Genomic DNA, 15,180 nt, shown 5'->3' with positions numbered 1-15,180 from the left:
CTAGTGGGGTACCGCAAGGCTCAGTGCTGGGACCCCAGTTGTTTACAATAGATATTAATGACTTAGACGAGGAAATTAAATGCAGCATCTCCAAGTTTGCGGATGACACGAAGCTGGGCGGCAGTGTTTGCTGTGAGGAGGATGCTAGGAGGATGCAGGGTGACTTGGATAGGTTAGGTGAGTGGGCAAACTCATGGCAGGTGCAATTTAATGTGGATAAATGTGAGGTTATCCACTTTGGTGGCAAGAACAGGAAAACAGATTATTATCTGAATGGTGGCCGATTAGGAAAAGGGGAGGTGCAATGAGACCTGGGTGTCATTATACACCAGTCATTGAAAGTGGGCATGCAGGTACAGCAGGCAGTGAAAAAGGCAAATGGTATGCTGGCATTCATAGCAAGAAGATTCGAGTACAGGAGCAGTTGTACAAGGCCTTGGTGAGACCACACCTGGAGTATTGTGTGCAGTTTTGGTCCCCTAATCTGAGGAAAGACTTTCTTGTCATAGAGGGAGTACAAAGAAGGTTCACCAGATTGATTCCTGGGACAGCAGGACTTTCATATGATGAAAGACTGGATCGACTAGGCTTATACTCACTGGAATTTAGAAGATTGAGGAGGGATCTGATTGAAACATATAAAATCCTAAAGGGATTGGACAGGCTAGATGCAGGAAGATTGTTCCCAATGTTGGGGAAGTCCAGAACGAGGGGTCACAGTTTGAGGGTAAAGGGGAAGCCTTTTAGGACCGAGATGAGGAAAAACTTCTTCACACAGAGAGTGGTGAATCTGTGGAATTCTCTGCCACAGGAAACAGTTGAGGCCAGTTCATTGGCCACATTTAAGAGGGAGTTAGATAAGGCCCTTGTGGCTGAAGGGATCAGGGGGTATGGGGGGAAGGCTGGTACAGGGTTCTGAGTTGGATGATCAGCCATGATCGTACTGAATGGCGGTGCAGGCTCGAAGGGCCGAATGGCCTACTCCTGCACCTATTTTCTATGTTTCTGACTGTCAATGACCAATTAACCAACTGACCTGAATGCATCTATAGAATAGCAAACATAACAGAATCAGTGAATAACCATCCAGCTGGGACATTCACCCAGAGTGTGGAAGAAAACAAACTGTGCAAATACAATAATAATAATAAAAAAAGCAATAAATATTGACAACGTGAGATGAAGAGACTTGGGAAGTGAGTCCACAGGTTCTGGGAAGATTTCGGCGATGGGACCAGTGAAGTTGAGTGTAGTTATCCCTTTTGGTTCAAGAACCTGATGGTTGAGAGTAATTGTTCCTGAACCTGTGATGGTGAGTCCTGAGGCTCTTGTATCACCTTCTTGATGGCAGCAGAGCATGTCCTTGGTGGTGGGGGTCCCTGATGATGGATGCTGCTTTCCTGGGACAGTGTTTCATATAAGTGTGCTCAGTAGCTGGAAGGGCTTTACCCCTGATGGACTGGGCCATATCTACTACTTTTTGTAGGATTTTCTGTTCAAGGGCATTGGTGTTTCCATACCAGGCTGTGATACAGCCAGTCATTGTAATCTCTACTACAAATCTACAGAAGTTTGTCAAAGTTTTAGAGGTCATGCCACGTCTTCGCAAACTCCCAAGGAAGTAGAGGCTTTCTCTTTTTTTGGCATGTGCCTATGTGCATGCGAGTCTCTGCGTCTGTGTGTCCGTGCGCGCGTGATGATGTCCTTTTTCATGGCTTTTTACGAGGCGCGGAGCCAGAGAGAGACTGTGTGACGAGCCAATCCTCACACAGACATTTTCGCAGTATTTTCCCTTTATTTTACAAGGTCGAGTTGCGATCTCGACACTCAACCCGGCACGGATGGAAAGTGTACTTGGGATCGGACCCAACTCGTTTCAAACCCAGGAAGCTCCGCTCTCGGGTCCAGCACTGAAATTGTTGCGCCACCAGCCGGCCCTAGAGGCTTTCTTTGTAATTACACTTACATGCTGAGCCCAGAATAGGTCTTCCAAAATAATAGCACCCAGGAATTTAAAGTTGCTGACTCTCTCCACCTGTGATCCTCTGATGAGGCCTGACTCCCAGACCTCTGGTTTCCTCCTCCTGAAGTCAATCATTAGCTCTTTGGTCTTGCTGAGATTGAGTGAAGATGTCTGACCTGATGGTTAATTCCAACATTTTATGTTTTTATTTCAGATCTCTAGCATCTTTCATGTCATGCTTGTTTCTAAAATCTAGTTGTGAAGCCACTCTTGCAAACCCAGAGGAAATCTTCAAATTGTTGTGTGCAGATCATCATTCTCTCCCACTGGAAAGATCTTAGTCACTGAAGAAGGTGCTATTTGCTTGGTGTCAGGTGAGAAGATTCAGTGAGAAATATTTACAAGTTGCAGAGGCATGAAACACCTAAAGTTGATGTTTCAGTACATCACCTGAGTGCTTATTACACACAGGGACCTCTCAACTGTCAGTAATGTTGACTGCAAAGCAAATCACAATGGTACATATCTCTGAATAAACGTGTGTGCCTGCAGTCTTGCTAAGGTAGTGGAAGTGCTTTGTAGAACTGATGTCCAAAGGTTATCGTCAGAAGCTCTGCAAACACATTGTGTCTCTCGATACTTCCGTGACGCCTTTCTCTGAAGTCACATCACGGCTGCACCCAGAAGCTGGGCATTTATCAAACCCTGGAAGGTTGTGATTTAACAATGTTTTTTCTCTAGTTACAGGAAATGTAATCCTGCCTATGTACAAGACGAGAGGAAACACTGCCCGACACCTGAATCTAATGTAACACAAGGTAGGTGTTTGAGATGTATGAGAGTACCGGATATAGCAAAGGAAAGATAACATGCCCAGCTGTAGGACTGATGACCTGACAGAACGAACGAGCTGTGCCTCTCACCAGCCTGTTCTCGTATGTCTGCAACAGTGACAATGTGGAAGATTATGCTCAATCAGCAGATGTTACACACCATTCACAGCAAAGAATTGGCAGTCCATTACGTGCCACACCAAACAAGGTAGCTGTTTGTAACTGAAACCCCACTGGTTTAGGGAATACACACATTGGTCCCGCCAAACCTGTGAGATTGAGCTAGCTCTCCCACCCCAACCCCCGGTTTGTGTGGATGGCATGTAATTTGCTACCCTGTTACAACTCAGTGCCCAGAAACAACCAATAGCACACTGCATACGATTAAAGGAATTATACTTATGAATCTTACTATATTCGAAGAAGGAGGTCTGAGAATCGGAGCTGGAGCGCGGAGGAAGCCATTTTTGAATTTTTTGGGGTTTTTTCCATCGGCGTTCAGAGAGGCGGGACTGCGCAGGCGTGTGATGTCGGGCAGTGAAGCATGGAAGATTTAAAAGGAACACAACTTCATACAGCGGGCAGCGTAGTTTGCGGGCAGCGGAGTGAGCCGGGAGTAGAGTGAAGGCTTAAGGGCTTCGGCTCAACGGGCTTAGGCGGAAACAGGCGAGGAGAGGAAGGTTTGGTATACATTTTTTGTTGTTATTTGAGGAGAGGGGCAGTATGAGTGTGAGGGCAGTTTGTTGTTCTTGGTGCCGGATGTGGGAGGCCCTGGAGTCCAAGCCTCCCGGACATCCACATCTGCACCAGGTGCACCGAGATGCAGCTCCTAAGGGACCATGTTAGGGAATTGGAGCTGCAGCTCGATGACCTTCGTCTGGTCAGGGAGAGTGAGCAGTTACAGGCAGGTGGTCACACCGGGACCACGGGAGGCGGACAAGTGGGACACAGTTAGGAGGGGGAAGGGGAAGAGTCAGATAATAGAGAGTACCCCGGTGGCTGTGCCCCTTGACAATAGGTACTCCTGTTTGAGTACTATTGGGGGGGACGGCTTACCTGGGGGAAGCGACAGTGGCCGTGCCTCCAGCACAGAGTCCGGCCCTGTAGCTCAAAAGGGTAGGGGAAGGAAGAGGAGGGCAGTTGTAATAGGGGACTCGATAGTTAGGGGGTCAGATAGGCAATTCTGTGGACGCAGTACAGAGACCCGGATGGTAGTTTGCCTCCCTGGTGCCAGGGTCCGGGATGTTTCTGATCGCGTCCAAGATATCCTGAAGTGGGAGGGTGAGGAGCCAGAGGTCGTGGTACATATAGGTACCAATGACATAGGTAGGAAAAGGGAAGAGGTCCTGAAAGGAGAATATAGGGAGTTAGGAAGGGAGTTGAGAAAAAGGACTGCAAAGGTAGTAATCTCGAGATTTCTGCCTGTGCCACGCGACAGTGAGAGTAGGAATGCGATGAGGTGGAGGATAAATGCGTGGCTGAGGGATTGGAGCAGGGAGCAGGGATTCAAGTTTTTGGATCATTGGGACCTCTTTTGGCGCAGGTGTGACCTGTACAAAAAGGACAGGTTACACTTGAATCCTAGGGGAACCAATATCCTGGCGGGGAGATTTGCGAGGGCTGCTGAGGTGACTTTAAACTAGAATGGTTGAGGGGTGGGAATCAAATTAAAGAGACTAGGCAAGAGGAGGTTAGTTCACAACAGGGGGATGGGAACAAGTGCAGAGGGACAGAGGGGTGTAAAATGAGGGTAGAAGCAAAAAGTAGTAAGGAGAAAAGTATAAGTGGCAGGCTGGCAAATCCAAGGCAAAAATCAAAAAGGGCCACTTTTCAACATAATTGTATAAGGGCTAAGAGTGTTGTAAAAGAGCGCCTGAAGGCTTTGTGTGTTAATGCAAGGAGCATTCGTAACAAGGTGGATGAATTAAAAGTGCAGATTGTTATTAATGATTATGATATAGTTGGGATCACAGAGACATGGCTGCAGGGTGACTAAGGATGGGAGTTCAACATTCAGGGATATTCAATATTCAGGAGGAATAGACATGAAAGAAAAGGAAGTGGGGTAGCATTGCTGGTTAGAGAGGAGATTAACGCAATAGAAAGGAAGGACATTAGCCGGGAGGATGTGGAATCGATATGGGTAGAGCCTCATAACACTAAGGGGCAGAAAACACTGGTGGGAATTGTGTACAGGCCACCTAACAGTAGTAGTGAGGTTAGGGATGGTATTAAACAGGAAATTAGAAATGTGTGCAATAAAGGAACAGCAGTTATAGTGGGTGACTTCAATCTACATATCACAAGATCACAAGACAAAGGAGCAGAAGTAGGCCATTCAGCCCATCGAGTCTGCTCCACAGCTCCCCCATGAGCTAAACTATTCACCCATCTAGTTCCAACTTCCGGCTTTTTCCCCATATCCCTTGATACCCTGACTAATTAGATACCTGTCAATCTCCTCCTTAAACACCCTCAATGATCGGGCCTCCACAGCCATATGTGGCAACGAATTCCACAAATCCATGACCCTCTGGCTAAAAAAATTTCTCTTCATCTCTGTTTTAACTAGGTACCCTCTAATTCTAAGACTATGGCCTCTTGTCCTGGACTCACCCACCAAGGGAAACAACCTTTCCACAACTACTCTGTCCAACCCTTTCAACATTCAAAACATTTCTATGAGATCCCCTCTCATTCTTCTATACTCTAATGAATACAATCCAAGAGCCGACAGACGCTCCTCATATGTTAGCCCCTGCATTCGAGGAATCATCCTCGTAAATCTTCTCTGAACTCTTTCCAACATCAGTATATCCTTTCTAAGATAGGGGGCCCAAAACTGCACACAGTATTCCAAATGAGGTCTCACGAATGCTCCATAGAGCCTCATCAACACCTCCTTACTCTTATACACTATTCCTCTTGAAATGAATGCCAACATAGCATTCACTTTCCTTACCGCCAATCCAACTTGGTGGTTAACCTTTAGGGTATCCTGCACGAGGACCGCCAAGTCCCTCTGCACTTGCAATTTTTGAATTTTCTCACCATCTAAATAATAATCTGCCCGATTATTTCTTCTTCTGAAATGTGCAACCATACATTTGTCAACGTTGTATCTCATCTGCCATTTCTTTGCCCACTCTCCTAAACTGACTAAGTCTCTCTGCAACCTTTCTGTTTCTTCAACATTTCCTGCTCCTCCACCTATCTTGGTGTCATCCACAAACCTGGCCACAAAACCATTTAATCCATAATCCAAATCATCGATATACATCGTAAAAAGAAGCGGCCCCAACACCAACCCCTGCGGAACACCACTAGTAACCGGCAACCAATCAGAATAGGATCCCTTTATTCCCACCCTTTGCTTTCTGCCTATCAGCCAATGCTCCACCCATTTCAATATCTTTCCTATAATTCCATGGTCTCTCATCTTATTAAGCAGCCTCATATGCGGCACCTTATCGAAGGCCTTTTGAAAATCCAAATACACAACATCCACAGCCTCTCCCTTGTCAATCTTATTCGAGATTACCTCAAAAAATTCCAATAAATTGGTAAGGCAGGATCTTCCCTTCATGAAACCATGCTGGCTTCGGCCTATCTTGTCATGCACCTCGAGGTATTTCATAACCTCGCCTTGAGGATTGACTCCAATATCTTTCCAACCACCGATGTCAGACTAATAGGTCTGTAATTTTCTTTTTGCTGCCTCCTTCCTTTCTTAAATAGCGGAACTACATTTGTGACCTTCCAGTCCTCCGGAACCATGCCAGAGTCTATTGATTCCTGGAAGATCATTTCCAATGCTTCCACAATCTCCAAAGCCACCTCCTTCAGAACCCTTGGGTGCACCTCATCCGGGCCGGGAGACTTATCTATTCTTAGTCCACTTAGCTTCCCAAGCACTTTCTCTCTAGTTATCTTGACTACCTAATTCTATTCCCTGATACCTCTGTCTATCAGGTATATTGCTCATGTCTTCCACTGTGAAGACTGATGCAAAATACTCATTCAGTTCCTCCGCCATCTCTTTGTTATCCATTATAATTTCTCCAGCAACATTTTCAATCAGTCCTGTATCAACCCTTGTCACTCTTTTACTCTTCATATATTTAAAAAAACTCTTAGTATCCTTTTTTATGTTAATCGCCAACTTCCTTTCATAATTCATCTTTTCTTTCCTAATGACTTTCTTAGTTTCTTTCTGTAAGTTTTTAAAAGTCTTCCAGTCCTCATTTTTCCCACTATTTTTTGCTTCCTTGTACGCCATTTCTTTTGCTTTTATTTTTGCCTTAACCTCTCTCGTTAGCCACATTTGTGCCATTTTTCCATTCATGATTTTCTTTTTTCTTGGAATATATTTTTCCTGCATTTTCCTTATTTCTTGTAAGAATTTCATCCAATTCTGCTCTGCCGTCCCTCCATTTAGTTTACTTTTCCAATTGACTTGGACCAGTTCCTCTCTCATACCACTGTAATTTCCTCTGTTCCACTGAAATATCGATACACCTGATACCAGCTTCTCCTTTTCAAATTTGAAACTGAACTCAATCATATTATGATCACTACTTCCAAGAGGTTCCTTTACCTCCAGCTCCCTAATCGCCTCAGGTTCGTTACACAGCACCCAATCCAAAACAGCCGGTCCCCTGGTGGGCTTCTGGACAAGCTGCTCCAAAAAGCCATCCTGTAGGCATTCTACAAACTCCCTCTCCTGAGATCCATTACCTTCCCGTCTTTCCCAATCCACTTTCATATTAAAATCCCCCAAAATTATCTTGACATTGTCCTTCTGACACGCTTTTTCTATTTCCAGCTGCAACTTGTAGTCCACATCCCGACTGCTGTTTGGAGGCCTGTATATGACTGCTATTAGTGTCTTTTTACCCTTGCCATTTCTTAATTCTACCCATAAGGATTCTACCTCTTCTGATCCTATATCCCTTCTTTCTATTGATTTGATATCATTACTTACCATCAGGGCCACGTCACCCCCTTTACCTACCTTCCTATCCTTCCTATACACTGTGTATCCTGGGATATTCAGCTCCCAATCGCATCCATCATTTAGCCATGACTCGGTGATGGCCACAATGTCATATCTTTTAACCTGCAGCTGTGCAGCAAGGTCATCCACTTTATTTCTAACGCTGCGTGCATTTAAGTACAGTACATTTAGATCGGTACCTGTTGCCACTTGTGCTATATTTCTATTTTGCAGCAAATTATCCTGTATATTCACCGGCCTGTCCTTCTTACCATCTTTGCTGCACAGTATTTTTGACTTATTTCTATTTTCCTCTTCCTCGATCCGAACACCTTGGTTTCCTTCCCCTTGCCAACTTAGTTTAAACCCTCCCTAACAGCTATATTAAACAATCCCGCTAGGATATTAGTACCTTTTGAGTTCAGGTGTAATCCATCTTTTTTGTACAAGTCATACCTTCCCCAAAATAGATCCCAATGATTCAAGAATTTGAAGCCCTGCCCCCTGCACCAGTTACTTAGCCACACATTCATCTGCTTAATTTTGCTACTCTTACCATCATTAGCTCGCAGCTCAGGCAGCAATCCTGATATTATTACTCTGGAGGTCTGGCTTTTCAATTTTCTTCCTAGCTCCCAGTTATCTTTCTTCAGGACCTCCTCTCTTTTTCTGTCTATGTCATTGGTAACAACATGTACCATGACTTCCGGCTGCTCGCCCTCTCTCCTCAGAATACTCTGGACTCGATCTGAGACATCCCGTACCTGGGCACCAGGGAGGCAACACACCATCCGGGTATCCTTGCCCGGCTCACAGAATCTCTTGTCCGTCCCCTTTACGATGGAATCCCCTATAACGACCGCATTTCTTCTTGCTCTCTTGATTTTGGCACTGGGCAGAATGCCAGAGTCTCGTTCACTGTGGTCCTCCTCTGTCAGGTCTGCCTCTTCAACAGAATCCAAAATGATATATCGATTTCTGAGGGGTGCTATCCACTACCTCTCTATAGGTAGTATCTATCACCTCCTCACTTTCCCTAATTAGCCGAAGGTCATCTATTTCCATCTCCAGCACCTGAACATGGTCCTTCAGAAGCCTCATCTCAGTGCACCTGGTGCAGATGTAATCCTTGAGGAGGCTGGGAGTCTCCCAGGGTCCCCACATCTGGCACTCCAAGCACAACACTAATCCCAGATGCATACCTCTAATGCTACTGTTTGTACCAAATACCAAAAAACTGTAACTTACTCCATTACTATGAGACTCAACGGTCGCAGGAAGCCTCTTCCCGTCTCCGCCGAAGCCCGTTGAGCCAAAGCCCTTTCACTCTGCACCCTCTCACTCCGCAGCCCGCTCCGACGCTGCCCGCTAAATATGGATATAGATTGGGTGAACCAAATTGGTAAGGGTGCTGAGGAAGAGGATTTCTTGGAATGTATGCGGGATGATTTTTTGAACCAACATGTTGAGGAACCAACTAGAGAGCAGGCTATTCTAGACTGGGTATTGAGCAATGAGGAAGGGTTAATTAGCAATCTTGTCGTGAGAGGACCCTTGGGTAAGAGTGACCGTAATATTGTGGAATTCTTTATTAAGATGGAGAGTGACATAGTTAATTCAGAAACAAAGGTTCTGAACTTAAAGAAGGGTAACTTTGAAGGTATGAGACGTGAATTAGCTAAGATAGACTGGCAAATGACACTTAAAGGGTTGACGGTGGATATGCAATGGCAAGCATTTAAAGATCGCATGGATGAACTACAACAATTGTTCATCCCAGTTTGGCAAAAGAATAAATCAAGGAAGGTAGTGCACCCGTGGCTGACAAGGGAAATTAGGGATAGTATCAATTCCAAAGAAGAAGCATACAAATTAGCCAGAGAAAGTGGCTCACCTGAGGACTGGGAGAAATTCAGAGTCCAGCAGAGGAGGACAAAGGGCTTAATTAGGAAGGGGAAAAAAGATTATGAGAGAAAACTGGCAGGGAACATTAAAACTGACTGTAAAAGCTTTTATAGATATGTGAAAAGAAAAAGATTGGTTAAGACAAATGTAGGTCCCCTACAGACAGAAACAGGTGAATTGATTATAGGGAGCAAGGACATGGCAGACCAATTGAATAACTACTTTGGTTCTGTTTTCACTAAGGAGGACATAAATAATCTTCCGGAAATAGTAGGGGACAGAGGGTCCAGTGAGATGGAGGAACTGAGAGAAATACATGTTAGTAGGGAAGTGGTGTTAGGTAAATTGAAGGGATTGAAGGCAGATAAATCCCCAGGGCCAGATGGTCTGCATCCCAGAGTGCTTAAGGAAGTAGCCCAAGAAATAGTGGATGCATTAGTGATAATTTTTCAAAACTCGTTAGATTCTGGACTAGTTCCTGAGGATTGGAGGGTGGCTAATGTAACCCTGCTTTTTAAAAAAGAAGGGAGGGAGAAACCGTGGAATTATAAACCGGTTAGCCTAACATCGGTGGTGGGGAAAATGCTAGAGTCAGTTATCAAAGATGTGATAACAGCACATTTGGAAAGTGGTGAAATCATTGGACAAAGTCAGCATGGATTTGTGAAAGGAAAATCATGTCTGACGAATCTCATAGAATTTTTTGAGGATGTAACTAGTAGAGTGGATAGGGGAGAACCAGTGGATGTGGTATATTTGGATTTTCAAAAGGCTTTTGACAAGGTCCCACACAGGAGATTAGTGTGCAAACTTAAAGCACACGGTATTGGGGGTAAGGTATTGATGTGGATAGAGAATTGGTTGGCAGACAGGAAGCAAAGAGTGGAAATAAACGGGACCTTTTCAGAATGGTAGGCAGTGTCTAGTGGGGTACCGCAAGGCTCAGTGCTGGGACCCCAGTTGTTTACGATATGTATTAATGACTTGGATGAGGGCATTAAATGCAGCATCTCCAAGTTTGCGGATGACACGAAGCTGGGCGGCAGTGTTAGCTGTGAGGAGGATGCTAAGAGGATGCAGGGTGACTTGGATAGGTTAGGTGAGTGGGCAAATTCATGGCAGATGCAATTTAATGTGGATAAATGTGCGGTTATCCACTTTGGTGGCAAAAATAGGAAAACAGATTATTATCTGAATGGTGGCCGATTAGGAAAAAGGGAGGTGCAACGAGACCTGGGTGTCATTATACACCAGTCATTGAAAGTGGGCATGCAGGTACAGCAGGCAGTGAAAAAGGCGAATGGTATGCTGGCATTCATAGCAAGAGGATTCGAGTACAGGAGCAGGGAGGTACTACTGCAGTTGTACAAGGCCTTGGTGAGGCCACACCTGGAGTATTGTATGCAGTTTTGGTCCCCTAATCTGAGGAAAGACATCCTTGCCATAGAGGGAGTACAAAGAAGGTTCACCAGATTGATTCCTGGGATGGCAGGACTTTCATATGATGAAAGATTGGATCAACTAGGCTTATACTCGTTGGAATTTAGAAGATTGAGGGGGAATCTTATTGAGACATATAAAATCCTAAAGGGATTGGACAGGCTGGACGCAGGAAGATTGTTCCCGATGTTGGGGAAGTCCAGAATGAGGGGTCACAGTTTGAGGATAAAGGGGAAGCCTTTTAGGATAGAGATTAGGAAAGAACTTCTTCACACAGAGAGTGGTGAATCTGTGGAATTCTCTGCCACAAGAAACAGTTGAGGCCAGTTCATTGGCTACATTTAAGAGGGAGTTAGATATGGCCCTTGTGGCTAAAGGGATCAGGGGGTGTGGGGAGAACGCTGGTACAGGGTTCTGAGTTGGATGATCAGCCATGATCATACTGAATGGTGGTGGGGACTCGAAGGGCTGAATAGCCTACTCCTGCACCTATTTTCTATGTTTCTATGTTAACTAAAGGGTCAGTAAAGAAAAGAAAGAACAAGAAGGGTATATTATAATTATAATTAAACAGTTAAATGTGCACAAGTTGGAGTTCAACTCTTCCAAACTTCATGTTCACCAATCCTCAGTCGATCTCAGTGCCTGGCTCCATCAAATCAAGGTCCCCCACCAGGTCGAATCCTATGGCCATTTCTCTCCAGCGTCTTCTCTCTTCGTCTCTCGACGAACAAAGGACCCAGCTCACCCCAGTGTCAGGCACACAACGCAAAAGCACACTCCCCTCAGTGGACAGCTCACATTCCAAAGCACCCATTATCTCGAACCATAACCCAAACACGACTTCTACAGAAAATCCACTAGATTGCAGTGAAACCTTTCCCAAGGTGTTACATAACAACACATACTGAATGAAAATTAGTAGTCTGTAATTTCTTTTGTTCATTACATTCATGTCGTATGATGTGGGCAATCATGGTGACCATGAATGTTCTTGGCAAATTCTCTACAGAAGTGGTTTGCCATTGCCTTCTTCTGGGCAGTGTCTTTACAGAATGGGTGACCCCAGCCATTGTCTGCCTGGCGTCAGTGGTCGCATCACCAGGACTTGTGATATGCACCGGCTGCTGAAACGACCATCCACCACCTGCTCCCATGGCTTCACATGACCCTGATCGGGGGCTAATCAGATGCAAAACCTTACCCCAGGGTGACCAGCAAGTGGAGGGAAGGAGCGCCTTTTAACTCCTTTGGTGGCGATGAATCTCCACCTACCCCCACCCAAGTTTGTAACGTGCTACACCCAAAAAGGAATGGGTGGTCCACCACACTCGTCATTCATTCCAAGCCCAATACAGTGGACCGAGATTAACCAGTGTATCATGTGCCAAACCCAGCAGGGTGGCTGTACATTAAACACCACACACAAAACAGAAGGCAGGACATTACATGACTTAACAGAGCTGGTTCATTACACACGCCCAACGGGGCAGCAGTAGCAACCCTCTCTGAGGGACAGGGATGGGATAGAGAGGGCAAGGACAGGTGGTCAGAGTACTGCGATCCCAGAGTATCTACGGAAGATTTACATGGGTCTTTTTCTCCTTTGCAGCCCTGGGCTCCTGTGGTAAGGGTTTGTGATTTTGTTTCTGCCTGCTGGCGGAGAAGTTTACCTGATCAACCCCACTCTTTGGAGAATGACTCAGTAACGACGTCCTGGTAAATATAAAAAACCTACGTTCCGGCTGCTTTAAACGATGAACCTCACCAACTGCTCAGTGACCTCCTGTCCAGAACAGATGAGAGCATTCACCAGGAAGACAGTTGTGGCATTGACCCTGTCCGTGATCATGCTTCTGGCAACGGTATTGAACTCGGCAGTGATAGCTGCTATTTGCATCACAAAGAAACTGCACCAGCCCGCCAACTACCTGATCTGCTCCCTGGCGCTCACAGACCTGCTCGTTGCCATTTCAGTGATGCCCGTCAGTATTCTGTACATCAGCATGGAGTCCTGGGTTCTCGGTCACGTCGTCTGCGAAGCCTGGCTAAGCCTCGACATGACCTTCTGCACATGCTCGATCCTTCACCTGTGCGTGATCGCCCTGGACAGGTACTGGGCCATTACAGACGCTGTGCAGTACGCAGGGAAAAGGACAGCCAAGCGGGCCGTGGCCATGATAGTCACCGTCTGGGTGATCTCGGTTTGTATAGCCATACCGCCGCTGTTTTGGAGAAGCCATGATGTTAGTAGAACAAGGCCTCAGTGCATAATTAACCACGACCATGCCATCTACACCATTTATTCCACGTTTGGAGCCTTTTATGTGCCGCTGGCTTTAATCCTCATCCTGTACTATCGCATCTACCACGCAGCCAAGACCCTTTACCAGAAGCGTGGCTCCAGCCGACACTTCAGCCATCGCACTGCTGGGAGCCGGTCGCCCAGCTACACCAGCTGCAAGCTGGCGCACACCTTCTGTGTGTCCGGCGCGCCTAGCACTGAGCCCGGGCTGGAGAGCACCCGCAGCCAGCTGGCGGTCAAAACGGCGGACAGTGAGAACGGGCGGGGGAGTGGCGAGGAGCCGCCGCAGATCTCCAGTGGCAGGGAGCGGAGAGCAGCGCGCGTCCTGGGACTCATCCTGGGGGCGTTCATCGTCTGCTGGTTGCCCTTCTTCGTTAAAGAGCTGCTCGCGGGGGTGAAGCTCTGGGTGGTCTCACGGAAGGCGGCTGACATCCTGACTTGGCTGGGTTATGTTAACTCGCTGATTAATCCCCTCCTCTACACCAGCTTCAACGAGGATTTCAAATTAGCCTTCCGCAAGTTTACTAGCTGCAGAAAGCACAGTTAACCCACCAACACTCCCACCCACTCCGCAGCTCGTCCCCACACTAGCTGCACCACTCAGCTCATTCTCCACGTCACCTCATCCCGACCTCACCCCCTCACTCAACCTCACCCCCTCCCACCCTCACCCACTCCCTCAACCTCATCCTCTCCCTCAACTTCACCCTCTCCCTCAACTTCATCCTCTTCCTCAACCTCACCCTCTTCCTCAACCTCACCCTCTTCCTCAACCTCATCCTCTCCCTCAACCTCATCCTCTCCCTCAACCTCCTCTTCCTCAACCTCACCCTCTCCCTCAACCTCACCCCCTCCCAACCTCACCCCCTCCCTCAACCTCACCCCTCTCAGCCTCACTCCTCCCCAACCTCACCCTCTCCCTCAATCTCACCCCTCCCTCAACTTTATCCCCTCCCAACTTCACCCTCTCCCAACCTCACCCCCTACCCAATCTCACCCTCTCCCTCAGCCTCACCCCCTCTCTCAACCTCACCCTCTCCCTCAACCTCACCCGCTTCTCTAACCTCACCCCCCCCCTTAACCTCACTCTCTCCCTCAACCTCACCCCTCCCCAACCTCACTCCCTCTCCCTCAACCTCACCCCATCCCCACCCTCACCCCCTCCTTCAACCTCACCCCTTCCCTCAACCTCACCCTATCCCACAAACTCACCCTCCTCAACTCACCCATCCTCAAACTAACCCCCTTTCCCAAAGTCACTCCATCTCCCAAACTCACTTCCTTCCCGGACCTCATCCCCTCCCAACCTCGCCCCCTCCCTCAACCTCACCCCCTCCCTCAACCTCACCCCCTCCCTCAACCTCACCCCATCCCTCAACCTCACCCCTCCCTCAACCTCACCCCCTCCCTCAACCTTACCCCAACCCACTACCTCACCCCAGCCCCCAAGCTCACCCCATCCTCCAACCTCACCCCATCCCTCAACCTCACCCCCTCCCTCAACCTCACCCCATCCCACAACCTCACCCCACTTCCGAACCTCACCCCATATCCCACCCTCGCCTCAAGTCTCCAAACCTCAACCCCTGCCACCCCATCACCTCCCTACCTATTCTCAATTGCCTGACAAAATTAGCTTTCAGTGAAGTTGTGGTGTGTGAGTGTTTACACGAGTAGCTTGCCCCTCCATCTCCCAATAGCCATTAATGACAGGAATGATGTCTGTACCTGGCTACGA

The 15,180-nt window shown here is 47.1% G+C and overlaps 1 protein-coding gene across 1 annotated transcript; it reads left to right on the top strand.

Moving 5' to 3' along the window:
- The first annotated feature begins 12,894 nt into the window (after nucleotides 1–12,894).
- LOC134350192 (5-hydroxytryptamine receptor 1E) lies at nucleotides 12,895–13,989 on the top strand. Its single transcript, XM_063055175.1, has one exon. The coding sequence runs from the start codon at nucleotides 12,895–12,897 to the stop codon at nucleotides 13,987–13,989; it is 1,095 nt and encodes a 364-aa protein (XP_062911245.1).
- The last annotated feature ends 1,191 nt before the right edge of the window (nucleotides 13,990–15,180 follow it).

Source organism: Mobula hypostoma, chromosome 8, assembly GCF_963921235.1.
Source record: "Mobula hypostoma chromosome 8, sMobHyp1.1, whole genome shotgun sequence".
Taxonomy (NCBI): Eukaryota; Metazoa; Chordata; class Chondrichthyes; order Myliobatiformes; family Myliobatidae; genus Mobula; species Mobula hypostoma.
Note: the sequence above shows the minus strand (reverse complement) of the source record. Positions and strands in the feature narration are given on the sequence as shown.

What these genes read in the sequence shown, in the direction of transcription:
- LOC134350192 (XM_063055175.1), top strand. Translation starts at nt 12,895, where the DNA reads ATGAACCTCACCAACTGCTCAGTGACCTCCTGTCCAGAACAGATGAGA.